The sequence below is a fragment of the Acanthaster planci genome, linkage group LG01, assembly GCF_054643075.1.
Source record: "Acanthaster planci isolate LZ-2023a linkage group LG01, COTS_SCS, whole genome shotgun sequence".
Classification (NCBI taxonomy): Eukaryota; Metazoa; Echinodermata; class Asteroidea; order Valvatida; family Acanthasteridae; genus Acanthaster; species Acanthaster planci.
The window spans coordinates 33209093-33232523 of record NC_141777.1 but is presented as its reverse complement, the minus strand read 5'-3'; the positions used below and the strand labels follow the sequence as shown (position 1 = coordinate 33232523).

The 23431-nt window shown below is 41.3% G+C and overlaps 1 protein-coding gene across 4 annotated transcripts; it reads left to right on the top strand.

The window, feature by feature from the left end:
• Positions 1-726: 726 nt before the first annotated feature.
• Positions 727-23083, top strand: LOC110986324 (uncharacterized). 4 transcript variants are annotated; one of them, XM_022248104.2, is made up of 2 exons: positions 727-1774; positions 17466-23083. In XM_022248104.2, exons 1-2 carry the CDS (start codon positions 1671-1673, stop codon positions 18106-18108), a joined length of 747 nt encoding a protein of 248 aa, XP_022103796.1. In that variant the 5' UTR covers positions 727-1670; the 3' UTR covers positions 18109-23083. The 4 variants fall into 4 exon arrangements, with proteins under 4 accessions (XP_022103796.1, XP_086997495.1, XP_022103798.1 ...); XM_087141369.1 differs by lacking the exon at positions 727-1774 and adding an exon at positions 5180-5450; XM_022248106.2 differs by lacking the exon at positions 727-1774 and adding an exon at positions 16007-16322.
• The last annotated feature ends 348 nt before the right edge of the window (positions 23084-23431 follow it).

The window sequence follows — 23431 nt, the reverse complement described above, 5'->3', positions numbered from 1 at the left end:
ATCAGACATAAGGTTACAATGTACATGGCTACATGCGTGCCAGCCAGCGCGTGCATTGAGTACCACAGTGGAAAAAAGGATACATATTGGCTGATCCGTCTCAGAAAAATGCACATTGCGCGAGAACAGTATAGGTTTCGGCAAAATTGGTGTTAAAATGACTTTAAAAGCTCCTAAAGGCTTAAGTCCTGAAAAAAATGCGCTGCAGCGATATCGGGAAATATTTTGCGGGGGGATTCCGCCCTGGCTCTTATAGGGTTAAGAGGACCCTAATAAATGAATGTATAATGTGTAAGCCAGCATAATGTCGCATTTTGTCGACATCAGTATTATTCTCTCATGCACATGCGTAGAAGACAGTTAGCCCAATGCAGTGGAAGGAGCAACCTGTTGACTTTGCAATATTCTAAAATATCAAGGCTGTGTGAGCCGAACCCTATCCGGAAATGGCAAATGAAGTACACGTCTCTGTTGGGAAAGCAGCTGTTCGTTTTTTTTATTTCTGAATTGGAGTACATTACTGCATTAGGTTTGTACCTCTTTCACGCGGTGCCACCCATCCCCTCAAGGTTTGCATTGTGAATGAGCGTGTCCCCGCGCTATGTACCCAGCCATTTTAAATTTCTCCGTCGCTGGCTTTACAGGCCCTGTTTAAATTGGGTAGAATACCGTGACCCAAGCTTGATTATGCAGCGGGCCGGTCCTGCAAACCTTGCAGCCCGGGGGGGGGGGTTGAACAGAACACGTAACTAGCTTGGAGCGGCGCTAGGTGTCCCCATACAATAATCGGCGTAATGTGGAAATGAATGCACTGCTCTGCTATCTCCACTGCTCGCAGGGTGCGATAGAAGGGTTTCGATAATATAACCACAGCGCCTAGCGGACATCGTGTGCGCGCAGTTTCACATCGTGTGACGTTGCTATACACGTGCAACCACTGCTGTGCGGGCCTGCCAAGCTCTACACGTCTCAGGGCCAGTCTGTGTTATGACAATTTGTTATGCGCGTAATACCTGTTTGATCGACAGTGAAGCCATCTACAACAAAGGCCAAGGCTGATTGTCTACACCTGATTTCTCCGGAATTTACCGGCTGCCTCTTTTTACATTCGGGCAGGCGCATAAGGGTTTCTGAACAAAATTCAATTTTCTGCAGGAGGCCTTACACGCGAGGCGTGATCAAATACAGACTCCTCATTATCTTGTTCGGACATAGTACGTGGACAGAAGGAATCAGCCCAGCTACCAGCTCGCGTGGTGATGCATCTGATATGTTATTCTCGTTAATTAACTCGGAATTTCTCCAGCAACCCTCCCCCCCACCCGCGTCACCGAACCTCCTCACCGTTTACACTTTCTTATGGCGCGTGTGGTGTTCGCGTGGTGTCATCCGAGTCACGAAGCAATCTCGGACCCCTTGTCCTTAAACGTGCTCAGGGGACCTGCCACTGATCCGTTGTAGTCCTTTCATCCACTATTTCATACCGTTGCGTCAACTGGGATAGTCCCGTCTCTTTACACCCAGGCTTAGTCCCCCCCCTCGGATTTACTTGTTATTCCTCGTTGTCGTCTTCATCATCCCGTGGATTAACTCGGTGGGTCTTAACGGTGTGTGGCGGCGCCCGGTCGGGGGGAGTCCCTATATAACCGCCTTATTCTGAGCCGACAGATATGGGCGACACTGGCGCTGGATTTGTTGTAGGCGTGGTGTTTGGTTCTGCTGCTGCTTTTGGCTTCGTAGCTGCCTGCTTGTACTCAGCATACAAGGCCATCAGGTGAGTTAAACCCAACACACATTTTAAAAAATGTTTATATAATTATATAATAATAAAACCCCAAGTGTCATGCATAGTAATCCAGGACTATACAAAATCCTGATAAATTATCCATAAATGTAAACGCATTAAAATGCCTGTACTGATTTACTGCCCACAGTGCTTTCGAAATATAGGACGTAACTATTCATGTCTTTATTACAAGCTTACCAGATTGTAGAGTGTGCTTTAGTCAAAGGGTTAGATTTTATTATTACGACCAAGGTCCAATGGCACAAAGTCAGGCAGACAGCCAGTTGACACGAGCGTTGTTTCAACAGCTTTCCTAAGCTCTCAGGTATACGCACTCTACTAACACGTTACTGTTCATATTGAACGTATTATTGTTTTTTAAGTTTCATGTACCTCTTTCTGCTTGTTATTTATTGTAAATCACCCTGAGGTTAATTTAACGGAGGGCGTTTGCTACATCCATTTTATTATTATTATTGTAAATTTATTGCAGTTCTGCTTATACAATATATTCATTGTGTTACACCTTGCCCAGTACTGATCGTGAACAACGTGTCCATAAAAAAGGTTTTCTGGAAACCAAGTAATATGTCATGCTGGCAACATTTACAAATGTCTGCCTCATAGAATGCAATCACATTGTCGTGTGCACAAAATTCAATAGTACCTCTTCTTTCCAGAAATGTAGTCCCACGTAGACAATAAACGATGATGTCAAGATTGTTATAAATCTTGACATGCCATTTTCTGATTACAGCACTTCAGAATACTTCACTCATGCAGCAAGGATGTTTTTTCCCTTCGTAATAGCACGACCTGCGTATGCTCACTGAAGGTCCACTCTGATTCCTTTGCCGAGATAATGACAACAGATAATTATGATAGATAATAAAAGAATGAGGCATTTTTCTCTTTTTGATGAGTTACCTAAAGGCCCAAAACTGTGATTGGAAAGAAAATCCGAGAAAAGATTCCATTAATGACCTTGGCTTGCATGAGCAAACCAATTAACGATTTTACTCATGTGGTCACTCCCTTAAGGAGAAAATCCAAATGCACTTAAATAAAGTACGAGAGAGTCCACAAATTAAAGGTCTTCTTGATGATCTAATTCTCAGCAACTATTTTCTATCAGAGACAAGACTTCGTGTCATCTTACAGCTTTGTGAATATACTGAAGCTCCGTGAATGCTTGGTTAAACATACTATTGTATCTAGATTGACGTTAGTTTTGCTATTCAGATGTATGATTTGTTACTTCCCGTCAAATAATGCCATTGTATCAGCTTTGTTTGTTGACAAAGCCGCTGGGTATTTTTGATGTGGAAACTCCGGACGTCTTCACCCATCGATTTCAAAGACTTATTCACTGTACGGCGCTATCATGTACATGTTCTTGCCTGTGACGTTCTTTTTTAACGTTCACGTCCGGGTGGTAAATTGAATCAGCACCATGTATGCAATGGAAAGGATGCCATTGAGCTGTTATGCAAGTTGCAGAAAATGGTTGGAAAAGCCCGGTTGGTGTGATGTCTTGTCTGACTTTTGATTTTGTTTATGTCCGCAAAATGCTTAAAGGCTTGCCGGCTATAGCTGGCTCCTGGGCCGGTTGGTGTAATTTAATATGTAGTTACCTGAATTGGCTCGCATACACGCTATAACTGTTTGTTTTATTTTAGATCTATTGTGTAAGAGTTACTATTCATCTGCCACTAATCGATGAATTATTAGTTGCACACATTACAATGAGACTTCTCAAGTCCAAGGTTTTCTTTCCGAATTTAGAAAATTTGGTGACCCGTTATACCCCTACCTTTTATGATGCCCATATGCTCCATAGTGTACATTCTAGCGTCAAGATCCGCCAATATTATTCACCCTATTAGAATGGAAATGCAATAGAGGCGCAGCAAAGTGGATGCAACCCATACCACAGGGTACTGGGCAACCTTGTTGGTTGATTTACCTGGTGTACTCCCTAACCGCCCTAAATACCCTCAGTGGAAAGCACAGGCGAAAATGTGCACAAAACTTATGACCAGTCGTTGCATATTCATGGTTTGCTGAGGTTTGGGTCTTGTACAGACTACAAAAACGGCGGTACTACCAACCTTGGTGTATATATTGAACCAATGGTCCCATGAAGACGCAAATGAGTGCTCAATTTAAAATATAGCTGTTGGTGTACAACATAAATATTTGCAATTTAAGGAAATTGACCTGGTTGAGCGACTAAATGGCTAAAAAGACGAAAGCACTGTGCAAATAGATACTTCCCTGCAATTGCGTTTTCCCCTGTGAACAATAATTGTGAGTTCTATGGAGAAATTCGAGAGTGCAGCTCATCAGCGCTGTGTATTTTTTTATTGGTCATTCTCTGTATACTGTTTCCGTTCCTCCACGCTAGGATAGTGACTTCAATCTAACTTCAATCTCAAATTTTACTGGGAGTTGGGTTCGTAATAATACCCTTTTAATAGCTACAACGAGAACCAAAATTTGTAGCACATTCCAACTCCCGGCTGTATTAAAAGTGAATGTTTATTCCCTTCGTACCTTTTGATTTCTCAAGAGTGACCGGTACACCTGTCAGTATTGTTCTTATTTAACCCGGGACTAATCCTCGTAATTCAAAAGGTCGATCGATGATCATGCATAAAAGTCAAAGGCAGAGGTAGTGGTCCAAAGTACTTACATGTATATGATTTTTTTTAATTATCAGGACTGTAGTACAGGGTGTGTCTTGGCTTGATAACAGTGCATGCTTTTCCAGACGCTCCGAACCTTAGAAACTGCAGCATCCGTCAGTTGTTTTGTCAGTTAAATCTCTCAAGGAGTAAGTGGTTAAATACATCTCTCAGTGAACTCCGGTACTTATACTGGTTGCCTTGTATTTTACTGCCTTCATTGGTGTATACCAGTTTTGATTTTTTCACTTTCAAATTTAAGTGGACCTTTTCCAAAATGGCGTCTTTGAAATTGGTTCTCATTCTCGGTCGGCATGAGTGACAGTTCAAATTTGTGTTGAAGTCTGCATTCTGAAGAATTGCCATTATGGTTGCTTCAGGGGGTCGAAATTTGGTTTGGCCTATTATTATTATTTGAATGACCTACAACGAGCTGTCTGTGTTCAATTCTATTCCGCTTAATTCTGTTTAATTCAAGTGGGCTTCCTTGCGTGTGCGGGTATCAACAGATATGCATTTTGCCATGACTTGTAATGCTCATTTTAAAAAGTAAAACATATTTTAAAAAAACACGATGTCAAAAAAAGATCAAGTCCTCGCGTCCAAATGTACAAGTCGACCATTTCACAGCCGCGTGCATTTTTCAGTCACACCGTTGGGTGCGTTTTGCGCGGGTCATTGGCGCTAAATCGCACGGGTCGATGTTTGCATTATAATGGATGATGTGTATGACGTCTGGCGGACTCAATGCGGTTGGGTGACAACAAGGAGAGACCGGCCATCAAAGACCGCGCCGGTCTACATTTTAATCAAGCTCAGCCACCAAGAATTCCCTGTGAATCCAAGACTGAGAGATGTATTGTATGTCCGTGAATTCAATTTTTGTCGCCAAGGGCTACATCCCATCTGTAATGATGCCTGAATTGCTGAGCGCAGGCTGTGATGTTTTACCGGGTGATGATCCGAACATTTAAAGGGTTAGTGTACTAAATGTCACGTATTTCTGTAGATACCTGTTTAATCACATAAATATTGGATAATTACATAAATTTTTGATGGGATATCTCTGAGTTGGGAAATGTTTTAAAATGTTTGTTGATGTAAATGAAAACTATCGTTTTGCTTTCATAACATCACGTTACTCCCAGACGTGAAGCTACTGTTGCTAAGCATTGTTATGACGTAATCAGCAAACCATATCAGTTCAGCATCTGCCTCTCTAACAGACGAGAAGACAATAGATTCTCATACGTGACATATAGTAATATGTCAGGTATGAAACTTATGATAGGTTTCATGAACCAAACAGTAATGACTGTAAGATCAGGTACATGACTCGAATGCAGTTTAGATTGTCGTCGCCTGAACTCGGATCATTATAATTAACATGGTCATTAGCTGCCGGAAAACGCCGGGTCGGGTCGCCACAGTTTCGTTCCTCTTTTACCAAGGTTTAAAAATAACTTTTCAGAGAAACACGCAAGGCATTTTAGTTTGTTTTCCTTTTTTATATGGGTAGCGGTGATGATATTCTACTTTTAGGCGGTAAAATTTTAATTAACTAAAACAGAGGTACATTCAGAAGCATGCCAATCCAGGAAGAAAACTTGAAGTGTCTGTCATAAATGGACAGGCGATAAGCAAACTGGAGAATTTCTATTGCACAATGAGTGCATAAGCTAAAATGTGCCACGTTGTGGGCCCTATATGTTAAGACACCAGACGAGGCCAACTTGCTTCCATTTCAACCCTTCTAGCTTTGTGTTTACTGGGTGTCATTGAAGCATACTGAATTTAGCCCGAGTTGGATCATATTGAACTGGACGAGCCAGTTGTGAAGTACCTTGTGTAAACGTCAGTTCCCCTGACGGAACTACGAAATACCAAACCTCATATTGTTTTGTCGAATTGTTTTTTGAAGTGCAGCTCTGCAACATTTCATATGTTTTTGTGCTGTTCCTAATTCCCAAGACGCTGTTGCTGTGATTAAGCTTGACGCAAATTCTCCACAATTTGTAGTGATTGCGTTTGAAAAAAAAAATTACACAAGGGAAATTGTGTGATGAGAATCGACTTCAGTCAGCATTATGGGTAGCAAACTACAATAGTGTAGTGAAGGCGATAAAACGAACGACACTGACAACGTCAGCATTATCAGCACAAACAACGGCACAGTGATGACAAAAAGTGTTGACATTGAACATTTTTAGACGAGGCATTATAATTTTGTCATTTGGGCTTTGCAAAAGCCCACGCTACTAATAATTACATTATCTTGTTCCGGTATGTTTTCCCCATGCCGCTAAGCATATCCAAGTCCATTAATCACGACGCCTTCTCTATATTACAAAGGGCTGAGCACACTAGCACGGTTCGTCATTCACGGTCTTTTATAGATGCCACATAGCCAATGTCGGCACAAAAGCATTATATTCTCATTAACATCCCCCCATATCTGATTCACTTTCGTTGTCGTGCACTCACTGGTTCGATTTTAGTCTTGATCAACCTCTTTGAAGGGCCTTCGATAACTCTGAACAACCGAATCGACCCCATGAGTTCGAATAGAATTACTTATCAAAAGAGTTATCAAATCACGAAATCGAACGACGCTTTATTCCTCCCGTCACTCTGACCTATTTTTAAAATGAACTTGGCTACGATAGCCTGAAATTTTAACGCATGATTGGTCCATCAGTTATAGTCACATCCATCCCAGCCCTTAGGACTATGACATTTCTCGATCTGAACTTTCCCATTTCGAACCCTGAAATCAGATCAGAAAATTCTCCTCTTACGGATGTATAGGCTGACATGCCCAGCGAAGGTTTTGAGGTATGGCCAAGCTGTCACAGTTATAGCTTGCTGTCATTATGCCCAGTACAGAACTAAATTTCAATCTAGAATGTTGCTGATATCAATTTTCCATGACAACGTTTTCATTCGTTTTTACTAGCTTTCCCTTGCTAATTTATCCGTTGCCAATTTTGGTTAACACAATTATCAACTTGTTTCCTGAAAATGATCTCTCCTATCCCTCAGTACGTTTATTTCTTCAGAAAATGAACGGCCACATTTCCGAGAGTGTTTGCCAACCATTTCCCTCATCAAGGTCATCATTCTAAAAGTTTTCCCCCATTAAAATGCACTCCGAAAAACCTCGTGTAGGCCTATGTGCGGCTAGGATTCCCAGGTGTCTCGAGAGTATTAAATGAGAAGCATTTCGTAGTGAAAGAATAAAAACAGAAGGCCAAACTTGACCATCATGTCTTTCTGATATACAAAGTCACAATTAACGGGTACTGTTTTTTTTAATCACGATAACAATGGAACATCTGTAGACGTTCATCTGTATAATGTGTTCCAAGTCTTTCATCTGTTTACGTCCTTTTTTCGCATTCCTTAAAGGTCAGATGTGATGGCCATGGTTGCACAAGACGACAAAAACAGAAAACTTCCCGGAAAAGATCCGCCGATGGCAAACTGTGGGGTCCAGTCGCGATCCATAAACCACTCGAAGCTTGCTGGAAAGAGCCCAGCCGACGCATAATAATTACAGCCGCATGCAAGCGCAGGGCGCGCACTCCTTGAATGACCGTCTGGGGAAAATGGCTTCAGTCCCGGGGCCTCCAAGGCGCTGCAGCGTCGGAGGCTGCTTAACTGTTTTCTTTTATTAAGCCCTGCGACGGACGGCATGCTTGAAAGGCGTGGGGCTGTAGACCACGAATGGGCAACAACATGAAGTGTCACTATTTATAGAAAATTATTGGCCCACTCCCCATGAGACGTACTTGCTGTCGTGCTTTCTCAAATTTCAAGACAGCAACGCTTCCGTCAAATGTTTGAGACTTGAAAAGAATCCAATGGCTCACCGGAAAACCAAGAGCTTCAATGGATAAAAGGTTCATCGTCTGCGTCAGCGCGAGTGTCTAATTTTCAGTTTTCAAAAGGCTTTCTTACACGGATAATTATTACTGATCTGAAGTTTGGCACTTCGGACAATCAAGTTTTAGTTTGCTCACTAACAACTAGAGCAAAACCAATCTTGCCGCATATGTTGACATCTTTGCCAAATGTTTACATTTGACAAGGTCCATGATGGGTGCAGACGGCGCAGAGGGCCTGCAGACTACTGCCAGGCGCGAGGATTCCATAAAAGACTTCTGGGCACCAGTACGAAAGGAGCACCTGCAATTGCGCGGTGCCCTTCGCTTCGGATATGTTAAATCATAATCGCTGGAATCCGCCCCGAGCTGAAGTGCACGCCCATTAGCGAAAAGAAAAACAGGTGGTTACAAGCGGGTTCTTGCACGCGTTTTGTGTGTACGCAAAGACCATACATGCCGGAATAATTTAGTTCCACGTGTTCAGCGAGCTTCGCGTCAAACGCGCAAATACTTGCGCGCCTTATGGCGCGCCTATGGGTGCACCACTACAAATAAATTCCCATAGACAGCAGTGATAAATCCCCATACTTCAAAAATATTTTAAAAATACAACTCTCACAGGTGTTCAGGCTGCACAGAAAAATGATGTTCCACATGTCCTCTTTCATTTTTAGTGGGTTGACCAATGGCTCTTTGAGAAACTCTCACCTAAAGCAGACCACCCCTAAAACAAAGGAAATTTCACTGCCCCGGAAAGCAGCCATTTTGAAAATGCATCCCTCTGCAGAATGGTTCAAATAGTGCCACTTTCGGATCCGATTGCATCCAAATTGCTCAGAATTTGAAGCCCCGAGTCGAGTCCGGCCGAGAGGTTCAGTGCCATATTTCTTCAATTCCCCATTTCCATGGCTCTCAGGACCCTCTAATAATTATAGAATATTTTGAGTGTACAACTTTTATTAATGAGGTCGGCGGACAGATATCTGGCCTTTTTGCAAGGGTGCACCACTTTGCTGTGAGTACCCAAAAAACACGCCCTCTTTTGTTTCGCTCGGTCTCGAGCGGATAGTGATTTAACATTTCAATCTGTTTTGTGAGGACTGCATCACATTCATGGATTTACATTTGCATGTTTAAGGCCGATAATGTTACACTGTGCTTCAGAAACGCAGATGGATAACAAGAATTTTTAAAAATTGAATCAGAAGTTGAGGTAGGTGTTTTGAGGTTAGTATGCCGTTGATATTACCAGTTGACAAAAGCAATGGAGCAGTATGGACTAGCCTATCCGCCTCAAGCGGGATCAAGAGAGGGCGCAGTTTTCCTAGCACCGAAGCTTCTTCGCTCATCGTCTAACGCCCCAACAGGCCGCCGAAAAGAGCTGAAAGCCTTGCACAGAGCTAGAGTTTAGTGAAGGAAGCACGTCACACGGGGTCACAGTTAACGACGCGCAGTGCATTGTGGGAAAATTTCTGGTAGGCATGATCTTGCTCAATGCGTTACACAAGGGGCGGTTCTCAATTCGATATTTTTTCTCTTCCTCCTCGCTGAAAATATTCCGATTACACTTTATTCGTTCATCCAAAATTGATCAAGATAACCAGTGATTTGAAATATATCGCCCAAAGAAACATGATCAGTGATACTTAGGAGATAAATTACCGCACTGTGATTGTGCCAAGGCCATGTTTTTTTCACAACCATTGGCGAACCAAAAAATTTAAACAACGCTTCGGAAACAGGAAGTGACAACTTCGCTTAATCTCAGTTGCAGCTTGTTTATATACTTAATGAATAAATTGACACAACTGCGCCCCCAACTGTCACTCTCCTAAAATGACAAAAACAAATTAAACTCGAGTAATGGAATCAAACGATATTTCGTGCAGCATTCGTCTTTACTACTTTTTACCATTATTACATTACCTGCAATCCATATTAACGACCTCATACATAATCTATTTATCGACAAGTTAAAATCGAGTTACAGCTCTGTAAGTAACCTGGCCCAGTTTTCGAAATGGCAACCACACCAATTGACAAACTGAACGATAAGACGCCATGAAACATGCATTTTCTTAAGTTGGGTCTCCAGACTCTGGCCGTCAGCCTGTCATTCAAGTACATGTAGTCTAGTTGTTTGCTCTAGAAACAGGTGAAGGGTCTAATTTAAAAAAAGATACTTCAGAAAAATAATAACAATCCGTAAAATGCATATTTTGTAGCTCACCCTATATTCAATTTTTTAACCATTTGAAAAGGTAGTTTAATTGTTACCTTTCGTTGTTCCATATCAAAGTGTAGAGCTGTGCTGTCATTCTTGGAAGAAATCTTAATTTTGCGGCTATTTCAGCATAAAATGAAGCTCTAATTTGATATTCTGTTGTCGTGAAGTGAACTGAAGTGTCTTCCCACGATGACATCATTGCAACCACATCCCCACTTGTTAAATTGGAAATAAAGGCTGCGTACTTTTTCAGTACAATAGTCGAACGGGGTGTCATAGTTTCATACACATAGCAGAAATGATGCGGCCTACAATACGTCTAAGAAAACGTAATCGCTTGGACCCTTGAAAAAGGGTCAAAATGTTCAAATTACTGCTAATGCACAAAACGTTTTGTCATTTTTTCTCAGTGACATGATTAGACTCTACAACGTCCACATAAATAATTTTGATCAGTTGCTTATAGGCCCCACCTTTGTCTGTTATTCTTTTTTATACATGCTCAGTATGGGCACTGCAGACTTACACTTCGTATAGACAACCTCAGACTTGAGTTAGTTTTCAAGTTGGTGCAAGCAGAACTAACATGTACATCACAAAAATGTGACATTGGATATTTTGCTGCCTTTGCCATAAATAGCCTACGCTTGTGCACATTTGCTGGTTATTTTGCAACCTTTTTTTCCTCACTTGTCTACTCACTTGTGTGGTACACTATTTTGTCTGTACTATCGCGTTTATGCACGGTAATTTTAAGACATACATGTGTGGTGTGAATATGGAAGTACATTTTACGGTGTACGTGCTGTTCATTAAAATCCTTTCATGTTGCTTTGGAGTTTTCATATTATTATTAACTTTATTGTTAGTATGGAACAATACGTGCAAGATGTTTGAAATAAAGCCATATGAAGACAGTTCATGGCAAAGAAGCATTAATTTCTGACCTACAGACAGTGCAAGCTCTTGAAAATAATCTACATCTATTATAATTCCCATCGCAGCACACATACAGTAAATGAGATATACCATTCTTCCCTTGGGTATGCTAAGTTTACATATACACCGGTCCGTGCTCTATGGTCTGCAGGACCAACTGGCAGCTTTGTGTAGGGCTGCCGGACAGCGCCCCCAACCAAGAGCAGGTGTATTACTCTTCCTCCGATGAAGCGTACTGGTTTTGCGTACATGATAAATCAGGGCGAACCGTTCTCTGTCTGTTTTCAACACAACACACGCAGTAAAACACAGGCATAAATAGTCCTGTTCTAAAGCCACCATCTGTCAATATTTAATACTAATGCAGATTGTGAACGTGTTAGCGCAGCAATCCAACGCACCAACCGGTGCTTACCAGCTAGGCTAATGACTCAACAATAGAGTAGAGGTTAACAACATTTTAAACACATCAAATTACGAATCTTCCTAATCCTTGCAGATCCTTCAACTACTACACGTGCATTTTGAAATTTTATCTCGACTCAGTTTGCGAAGTACCGCATTATGCACTGTTAGTGACACTTTATGTAACGGGGTATTTGTAATATTTTGAATGCCGTGTGTTTCTCCCATCACAGCAACAAGAACACTCAGAAACTCAGTTCAAATTTGACGTGTTGAGGTTTTCCCAGCTCCGTGGACAGTGGATATTACATCTTTGAAATGGTAGTAACCCCCCCTGCATAATAGCGGTCCTGACAAGACTGAGGTAATTTCGCTGATGGCAGTGTCAAACTCAAGCACCAAATCCTCCGCCTCACTCGCCACACCACCGTATGGCCAGATTATCTCGGTGTCACTTTCACAGTCTGGGCTGAAGCCGTGACTATTTTTGACTCAGCCTGACTTCTATATTACTCGGGGTGTTTTCCAGGGCATTTTGGTAGAGTTCCTCGGATGTGTTCAACCGATAAGGGCATCTCGGGTATATGCATGGGTGAATGTAGAAGCAAAAAAAAAACGTTTTCCAATTTGAAGGACAAATTTTCTAAGTCGGTCTTCCAGATAGCAGTAAACGAAGATCCCGTCACTTGATAAAAATATTAAAAAAGATTTCCCCGAACAGGAGTAGTAATAGGTAATGTCATAAAATCATACACTCATACCAGAAATCCTTTATTTTCAAAATATTCTCTGACAATAAAAGGGAGACAGCCTCGCGACATTACAGAAGCAAAACAATTCAAAGCACTTATTTACCAGCTATGTACGAAAGCCTTGTAGTGCCATCAGGAATATATTTTCAGAAGGTGAAGTGTATGTCTTCGAAGTCTGTTTTTAGACAGGTGTATTTTTCCGACTTCATTTTTACGAGATATCTTTTTTCCAAAGGCATACACATTCTCCAGTTCTTTCTAATGAGATATATTTTGAAAAATATTGTTTCTATTTTTGGTAACAAATCATTTTAGGAGATATATTTAGGCCTAGTAAAGTTTGTTTTTTATGAGAGATATTTTTCGACGTTAATTTTTAGGAAATACAAATTGTCAGGTTTGGATTTATCTGTCACAAAACAAACTTTACAAAAATATGTACAACTCATAAAATCGAACTTAAAAAGAATCTCGTAAAAATGAACTCGTATAAAAATATATCTCGTAAAACGATTTTTTTTCCAAAATAGAAACAACGTTTCTGTCTCTGTTTCTGTTTCGGGGACGATCTGGAGAATACACATGTATATCTCGAACAAACGAACTTGGAAAGAGAAATATACTTCCCTTTTTGAAAATATAAAGTCGACAGCGGCACTCCAGGACTTTTGTAGCTTTGCATCTAAACACGGCAACATCCCCCCCCGACAGCAAACGGCAGTGGTTTTCCGGGAGCCTATTACGTCTAGAACAGGGCAGTATGCTGCCGTGACAATGCTGTCGGCGTTAGCCATGGACAAGACAAAGCAAAACGTGTTTCTTAATAAAGCTCCGCCTCAAGTATTGATTTATTTTTCATGTGTGCTCCGGATGATTATCGGCGCAGGTTGAGTCAAACAAAATGAGCAATCGAACGCAGTTTTCCCTCGTTGAAGGCAAAAATGTCCTTCTAATTATTGTCTAGTCCTCCTTGTGAAACATCTGCTCTGAAGTTTCTTAGAGACATTATGATTTACATGGGCCCCTTTTGTAGTCCCTTTGATGGCTGTGTCCGGGAAATAGCCGCAGATGTTTCGTACGGCATCTGTCGTATTGGGAGCGAACGCTTTTTTTCAAACGGCATTAAAATTGCCTGTACATTCGCATTTGTTCCCAAAATATGTGACAGAAGATGGCCCATTCTCTTTCCTTGACTTCATTATTTCTCGGAATCTCGAGAATTGTTATACACTCTAAAAACTTCCGGGTCAGATTGACCCAGAATTGGGTCCCATCCGTATAACCCTTTTCCGGGTCAAATTATGACCCCAAAGTGTGAAACATGATCCGAAGGGGGTCATATTTGGACCCAGAAAAGGGTTATACCGAATGGAACCCAATTCTGGGTCAATCTGACCCGGAAGAGTTCAGAGTGTAAAATGCTGGACCTGGAAAGGGTTTTCTGTGTCACAAATCGTGCACTGCACAAAAACGCGCATTACATAATATTGAACTGTAGCAGTGGCTCTTAATTATGAAATGTGATATAACATTTCTGCGCTTTACTTGAGTAAACCGATTTCGTCCAGACTTTATACGGCGGAATTCGAAGCGAAGAAAAAAGTCAGAAGAATAACCCAGGTTTTAAGGTTGGCGCTTGGGACAGATACATGAAAGAGTTGAATGATGTGCATTTTTTAAGTTCCTCTTACTAAACTGGTCAAAGCAATCAATATTATATTAAGTGACCTATCCTTCATTAGAAATTAATTTTTGCTGCTAGCCTACGCCCGTCCGTTTATAGCCCACTGTACCGGGATGTTTGCACACTCCGCCGTCAGGAACAGAACCTCTCTTTTTGTTTGACACAGTTGGGCCAAGTCTTCTTAAAAACTGGCATGCCGTCAATGGACATCAGCATTCAATAATTAAAATCGCCATCAAGTCCCAAGGGATTGCGTTGTAATATCTCGATGCTTTCTGGGGCCAATTTCATATAGCTACTTAAGCACGAAATTTGCTTAAGCGCGAAAAACCTTGCTTGATAAAATCAGGTAACGAGCCAAAACTCCATGTGATGTATATTGTTTTGGAATGGTATTTAGCTGTCTTTTAGTTAGCATGACAATCAGATAGAGTTTGAGCTGGTAACCTTGGGTTTTTAAGCAAGGTTTTTCACGCTTAAACGAATTTTGTGCTTAAGCAGCTCTACGAAATTGGCCCCTAGTGGCAGCGTTTATGGCAGATCGGACGTGCATCGTTATGAGAGAGACCCCAAAACCAAAACATCCGAAGGTGTGATTTTAAATTTTATCCCCCTCTATTGTATAATCTCAGAACAACAAACAACGACATGATTTTGCTACTTTTCAAAATAGCTATGCGTTCAGACAATGTGTATGTCGCTTTGCCCTGAAAAGAAAGGGTCTGTTTCCTTTTTACAGGTGATATCCAAGGGCTCTAGTCTTGATGTGGAGGATGTTACAGCTTCTTGCATAAGAAACTATTGGCAAAAAAATTTACTTTATTATTATGTGTCCGTTAAGTATGTTCCCTATTGAACATAGGTCTTACATCTATAAATAAACACAACTACTATATCCTTTCCATACTTATCAAAGTTCTTCGACAATTTCATGCATCAACAACTGGAAGAAATAAAGTCTATAAAAATAGGCAACTGAAGCTGTGTACTTTCCATGTCACGTAGAAAAAGGAAAGCTTTACGTATGAAAACCAAAATGTATTTTATTTTCATATCTTCACAAACTGTCAATTCAGTTGTTGCTCTTCTTGTAATTTGGATCAATGGTTGTTCAACTAACATTTGTTTCTTGTATATTTGCAGTAGGCCTACACCCTGCCAAATACATATTTACCATGCATGGTTGTGCACCATCCGATAAATTTGATGGGACTATTCTTGAAATCGATCAAACAAAAACGAATTCAGTCCTCATATTACGTACATCATAAATATTTGAGACGATTTCCCTTGAAATCCGACGAAATCAAATGGAGAAACGTTTTGATCTTTTGGAGAGGCGGATTGACTGCATTCATTGTAACATTTGGGCGTTCCAGTCTTCTCGAGACGAATTCGAAGTTAATCGTTTATGAATTAAACAAAACATGTGGAAATTATGCGAATAACCCATGGCATCGAATTTTAATGGGATTTGTTCTGTGTTGTTTCGGGGGCAGAGTGGCTTTTTTTCTGGAAAGGATGCGATCATTGGATAGATACCGGTAGGGGGCTCTTAAATGTCAAGCTACCTATCTCGATGCCCGATCGCAAATGCCTCTAAGATACGTGACGTCTTTGCATGAAGCGGGGAATTCCACAGTGACATATCTGAGGTGCATTGCCAAATGTTCTCTTGCAGGCAGGGAACTAATGGCTGTATTCGAATAAATTGCCTGGAAATAACAATCCGTGCATCCATGGGAAATGCTTTAAGGTGCCGACTAGCATTTGTATTATTTTTTAGCCATAGCCAAGTAATTCGGACATAGCTTGTGACGGCAAAGTTGCATCGTCGCAGGAACTCTACCACCAGCGGTTTCTTTGCCTGTCTACGGATATCTTAACATTTGTGATCATCTGTAGGACTACATTCTGGAAATAGACTAACTTGAGTAGGTCTTTCCATTTAAACGGTATGTCTAACAATGATATCTATTCTATAACAAGTACTTCTTGATCTCTCCCTTATAAACTATTTTTGCTTGCATGTTCAGTGATCATGGCTGTTTAAGTTAATTCAATGGACCTTCCTAAATCAGAAATTTACAGCATAGTCATATAGAAATAAACATTTAATTCACTTTTGAAGCAACGACAGAAAGATATTTGAGAATGTCAATTTCAAGTTCTTGATAATCCTCAAAGAATATTTTGTGTAATTGGAACGAAATTGTGATTGTGTTGGCGCCAATATGAAATGTGTTCACATAAGGTTTTCGATATTCTGTAACTTTTGATGTCTCGAGAATTCACGCGGTAATTTGCATTACTTCGTATCAGTTGATCATTTACTGATATGTACGCACTGATACGTCCAGCGTGTGTCGAGCGATTGTTCAAGTACACACAGAAAACCGTGTGTGGAAAAATTGACAATTTTTTCTGCCGACGTGTTATGCCTATCTTTTTTTAACCAAGATTTAATACCTAGAGTAAATAATAATTAACAACTCAAGTGCAGTTACCAAGCGCCACATATATCTTAGCAGTGAAAGCAGAGAAGTAACTACGCATGCAAAAAACGGCACAAGTTTTTTAAAAAATCCGTTGAAAAAATTATTGAGAGAGGATGCATGACGAGACAGGCTTCTCAGGAAGAGACTAAAGGGTCTAGACAGCAATATAGTGTGGATCATTCCAACCCTTCTGGCTATTTTGTTTTAGGAGGCAATATTTAGTGTGCTTATCAATATTCATGGTGCGTTGGGACGGAATAGAGTTTATGAGTAACGTGTTATTGCACTTGACGCTACAGAGGGGCAAATGGGGCGCGCAGTCTGGATAGCACCCATATGGTGTGCCGCCATGCGTCCGCGGCGTTCATAATGCGCTGATATACGAAGCCAGGGAAATGCTGACATTTTGGTGCGTGCTAGTGAGCAGGTGTGGAATGGTGACTGCAAGCTGTCCGCGTGGAAACAAAGAGAGAGGTGATGTCATGATTCATTCGGTTGATTGTCTCGGCACGGGAAGGTTTCATCATGTTGCTGATGTGCAGTGAGTGTGTCTGCAATGACTCATCCGTTCCTCCTCTCATTCTCTCTGATCAATCGCAGGGACCGTATGCGCATCGCCAAGAAGCAGGCGGAGAAACGAGAGCAGCAGCTGCTAGCCATCAGTGAGCAGACCGCGGCCACGGCACCGCCTGACATCCAGGAGCCTCCCACCCGGACCTCGCGCTCCCTCAGTACCCCCGGACTCCTGCTGGAACAGCGGCGACCCTCTGCCTTCGCCCCTCCCCCACAAGCCATGGAGAGGCGTTGGACCCGAGCAGGACTGGAGTACCGCCACGAGGGAGGGGTGGTGCACATCCATAAGACTGACGACCCGGACAGTGGTGACCAGTCTGCCGCGGACAGTGCAGAGGACTGCAACAAGGAATCCAACATCCCCTACAAGCGGCACATCGACAGCGGCGATCCGCCCACGTCTTCACCCAGGGGCAAGACAACCCCAGGCACCAAAACCAAGAAGCTTCCAGCTGTCCCGCCCCCGCAAGTCCAGATTCAAGTTTCGTTGACCACACAGAGCGACTCCAACGGTGACACAACGCCAATCGAAGAGGTGACGGTTACGCCCAAGCCTGTGTCTGTGCGCACCTCCGGAGATGGGTCCCGGACTCAAACCATCACTGAGATATCAAGTAACGAAGCAAGCGGTAACGCGGGAAAAGCCAAGGATGCGGCCGACTGGGTTTAATAGTGGATGCGGTTTCGTTCTTGGTAGGATGATAAAGCTGTGCATTAAGCCAATTCACTTAAGACTGGAAAAACTATTGAACTGTTACTCAAAGCTCTCGTCAATCAGTCTCGCTGGAAACGACAGCTTTGTGCCCTATTGGCTTTGATGTGAGCAAGCCTTTTGCGGTTTCAAGAGCAGAAACTATATCGAACGAATCCCTTTGATTTTGACCCGCCATGTGATTTAGCCTTCATCAAACCAGATTGCCGTGCCCTCCGTTTCAGCCTGAAGAAAAATTGACTTGGAATGAGGATACGGAGAAAAACGAGTTGTCTGGGACGGATACAAATCATGTCTGCATAATTGCGGATGAAAGAGTGGTTATCAAATAAATAAAACTTAATAAGCACCTAGAGAGACACACATGGCTCTTCTTGGCAGCATATACTTGTACAATTAGGCCTGTCTGTCTGACATTGTAGATGTATACATTCCTACACTAACGTTTGCTTTTGGTAGTTCGTATTATAGGGTAATTAATGTAATCCACAATCGTGCTTGAGAGGTTGGTTAGTTTCCAGTGTCAACATTTCGTTTGTGTGTTTTTCTTTAATTGTAATTGTGCTCATTGATCATTCCACTTCATAGAGCAAAACAAACGCAAAGCTTAAATGTATTCTCCGTGTTTTCATCATTCTAATGTCAAAGCCGACGCCTTATCATATAACATATCAGAAATGGAACTGGAAATTGTGTGTCGTGCAAAACTTCAGCAGCCATGAATTCAGTACTCAGATTTTCCCCTCTCAAAATACTAGAGTTTCTTGGACAGCGTTTCATTTTGATATAAACTGTCATTTCAACGTGTTGTTGATTTAAGCATTAGTCTGTGACTGTTTTAACTAAAGACACACGACTTGTATTTTGCATGAACTATTTTAATACTTCGGAATGATTTCTGTTGCATCGTACCGGTAAGTGTTCAAAGTGAAACGATGTTAAAATTTTCGGAGCATCTCTTATTTATGAGTGGAGTCAGTCGCACGGCGCACGTGCGACAAAACGACCGTACCATGAACTACGATCAAGCACGTCCGTATATGGCGTCCCATTAATATTACATGGTGATTCGCCGGAGCCTTAACATTACACTGTAGCGAACTGATAACGTCGTATGCATGTATCATGAGGTAGGAACCATCGTACGTGGACTATCAATGAGACTAATGAAGAAGCCATGTGTTGATTTTGATGCAGTTGTCTCCTTGGCAGCCTGCAATTTATACGCAGGGCAGCCGACACTCCGACCAGACATGTAGTAATGTCAAATCCTTTCTGTAAATCAATAACCCGGATCCAGTTTCGAACACTTTTTCAACGGTAGTCTAAATTGTCTAGTCAGCAAATAAGTGATCTGGGAGGGGGCATTAGGGGTTAGCGTCGAATTCAATTCTCACGAGAATCCACCATCGAGGAGACAAGAAGAGTAGTGTTCGGAGCCTAAACCCGACTCATTTACAAAAATGAATGACGTGGGTTACCACGTCGACATGGAAATCAAGCATAAATTGCGTATTCCTTGGTGCAAGGGGTTTGTGTTGAATTATAGGCCTATACATTTTACTGTACATGTACAACCGAAATAGTGAGAAAGGTGCCTGGCTTTTCGCTTTGTCGTATGAGCAACAGACATGCCTGACGTAAAAATACCAAGAGTTAGAATGCTGTGACTTCCTCAGCACATGCCCATACCCGTCAAAATTGAATTTTGGACTGTTGTCTGAAAGGATTACTTGCCCTTTAACGAAAATAAAAATGAAGTCCATTCTGGAGAGTTTACTTTGCATTAGCCTTAATTGCATAATAATTATATAGGGCCTACACCGGTGAAAAGAGCAATAAATTCAGGACTTGATTTACTTTAGGGCTAGCTTAAATTTATTAGGCCTGTTAAAAGTAGGATTTTCCATCAAGACACAACATGAATCGAAACTTATTTAATGTTTTATTTCTGAGAAAACAGCGTAGCTAGGTCAGGTCAAATTACACGGTCCTGTCACGGAAATGGACTCTTGGTATTATGCATGAATCTCACGTACACCACGCTGCTTTACCGACTCGAGTATATTTTGTTCCACTTATAGACACAGCTGTCCTGCGTATTCAAGGCGCAATCCGCCGCGCTAAGTACCCCTTTACGGCTTGCTTCAGAGTCGATCCACGCCTCGTCGACGTGTCATTTACAGTGGAAATCGATTCATGTGAACTCATTCTCCAGTCACTGTTGCTATGACACGTCGGTGACTCATAGATTTGGCCAGAGAGCCGCAGCTATTGTCGGAGCTCTTGGTATGAAGTGTTTTGCATACTGTGTGAACGCAGAGTTTTCGCTCACGATGGCATCTTTATTATGATTCGTTTGTGATTTGTGCATGCATATTTTATGGAGGCCATTATTCAGTCCAGCACTGTGAAACAGTTTAGCCATTAACTTCTGTCAGAGTATTGATTTGTTAAAAATTATAATCAACAGTTGATTGATGAAATATTATGCAAACTTCGAATACTTTATAATCCAGCATCAAAGGGACACCGTTTACATCATGTCTCCGCGCTATCTTTGTCAACACACACGGAAATTATCACAACGCCCTGAGCAGAATCAGAAAGTGACTGATGGTGTACATCCTTTGAGCTTTAAAATTCCTTGTTAAATCAGGAGTTTGCTTCCCTTAGTAGAGAGCTGTGTAGGAATATCATCTTTCTTGCAGGCATCTGAGCAATCTTGGTCAGCCGAAATATTGAATTTACTACACCGGCCGTCTAAACTCAATCAAATTTCGATTGTTTTCGCTCGAATGCTGGGTAAACAACCTATGTGGTCAATAAAACAGAGCTGCCTCGATGAAATGGCCCCCTTGATGGTTGGGGAAAAAATCCCCAAGGAGCAAGGGCGGTGAGTGTGATTGCCCATATTCGGGGTCCGTAGTGTACGGTCAATGGTCTCTCTTTGGCCAGTGATGCATGGTGTCCGCTGTTAGCTTGCCCGCTGGGCTGTGCTGAACCCAAGTGAAAATGCACTTGATGCGACGGATGCTTTCCTGGGAACATCAGTGCATTCGTGCATACAGTGTGTGTAATAACCTCGGAAATACCTGGAGAATCATTGAAACTGAGCTTTGAACCGGGCTTGGACTCGAAATTACACCCGTCATTCGATTGAAAATTGTGATTTATTGAAATAAAAACCGAAACAAATATCCCTTACTGTGTTAAATTGCAAAACATTTTTTTCTTGACGGTGAGGTCAGTGATGTAAAGACTGTTAATTTTTTTAAGGCCAAGCTTTTGCAAGCTTTTTTTTTAAATTTAAACAAGTGTTTGTATATTGGGCAAAATTGTGTCTGTTCGGTAATTTCAGATGTAACTAACATTCAAGATCATTCCAACAAGTAGGCAACAGCTGTTATATAAATATATTCACAGATCGACTAAAGACGGGGAAATAAAGAATATAAATGCCATTTGCAACTTAACATGTTTGCAGTGGGAATGCTAGTTAATTGTAAAATTCAAAATCAAATTTGTGTCCAGTATTCTGTTGATTTAGTGTGACATGTGATATATTTCACTGACATTTCTTCTTGATGCTATTTATGTATTGTAGGGGTGAACTGTCCCTTGTATATAGATTTATTTCTAATGTACATGTATGTACATACTTGTTTTTCTCCATCATCGAACAGTTATTGGTTGAATTGTAAGTGCAATACCGTTTTATTGATGCATAATGGAAAATAAACTGTAAGAATTTAATAAGTATGAACCTCTGTAAAACAGTATACAATCTTCCATTTGGGGTCTATGTCCGACTTACTTAAGTAATTTGAATTTAGCAAAATCTGGCAAGATGTAGGGATACATAATTTAAAACCGTTGCTTTATTGCCAATTTTGACTATTAGGCCTAGACTGTGCAAGAAAGGTGAATTTTGTACCTAAGGAGCAGCTAGTGACTACATGCAAAACTGAACGTAGCATAAGAACTTCTCATTTTTATATTCGAAGCAAAATTTCGCCGTCGTGTCCAATTGCAACTGTAATATAATGTTAATAGTTTTGAATAGGGTACGCGAAGACTCTTCCAAAATACTGTATGTATTTTGACAGACCATTAGAAATGGTGTCGACACCAGATGTGCACATGAAAAAGTGGGTTTTATTTAAGTAAATAACAACATCATCATCATCAACAATAAAAACCTATATGCATTTATTACATCCACATTGGTTACAGTGTCAGATCACAGTGTGCAAAATGGTGACTTAGCAAGCAACATTGGACTGCTATTGCTACCCGCACTCACACCTTATCTAAGGTTTCTTAGGCCTCTCGCAGTAAAAAACGAATGATGTAGTAGTTGTGCTTGCCAGTGGCGTAAATCCGTGTTGGAAAGTGGCGGGTGGGGTGGGGCTGACACCATATGACTCTATATAGAGGTCGATGTTCATGATATTGATGTACATCTGTAATATGTATTCAGATGGGCATATTATTTTATAGTTTTTTTAAAAACTGTTTTCCCTTTTTGGAAGTCTGAAAAGCTATTCACAATCCACTTTAATTTTTTTGCTCGCCACAAAAAAGGTGTGGGGGTGATTCAGTAGCCCATCCCCGAACCTCAAAAAGTGGAGGGGGACTGTAACCCGTCCCCAGGATTTACGCCCATGGTGCTTGCTGTCATAAGAAATCTTTCCTTTATCTATGCAGGCTTCAAAAAACCAAAAGCGAGAAGCTTTGGCGACAGTTTCTTCTGTACAAATTGCATGAACTGATATCAAATTGACGTTGATAATTTGAATAGGTGTATATGAATCAATCAATTAAATTATAATAACTCCAGTAATGACCAGACAATCATTACTGTGCACAGAACTGTCAAATTTTGTCTCATAAACCAGACTATAATAAAATATGAACTATTGGAAAGTGAGGTCACCAGGTCGTCAGAAATCTTGTGTTTGAAATGTCACTCCTCTGTTATCAGTGCTCGTGCACCGAGTGTCTTGCTATATATCTCTCACCCCCGTAACAGAACTTTTTGACACGTAATCTCAATCATCGTGCAAAATTACCTTCAATGTTCCCACTAGCGTCTGCTCTTTCTCTGTGACAGTCGCGTTTTTTCCCGCGAGCCAGTCAGTTGCGTATCCAGCGTGGGGGGGCAACTTTTTAAATTTTTACTATTATTATCATCTTTTACAAAGCATATATACTTCATTGGTAGGAAAGAAAGTAATCAAAATATTTGTCAAATATTAGCACTAAAACCCTAAGAAGC

Excerpts from the sequence above, each read along its gene's own strand:
- LOC110986324 (XM_022248104.2), top strand. The coding sequence starts at position 1,671 with ATGGGCGACACTGGCGCTGGATTTGTTGTAGGCGTGGTGTTTGGTTCT. Across the intron at positions 1,775-17,465 it reads TCAGCATACAAGGCCATCAG|GGACCGTATGCGCATCGCCA; the intron begins GTGAGTTAAACC and ends GATCAATCGCAG.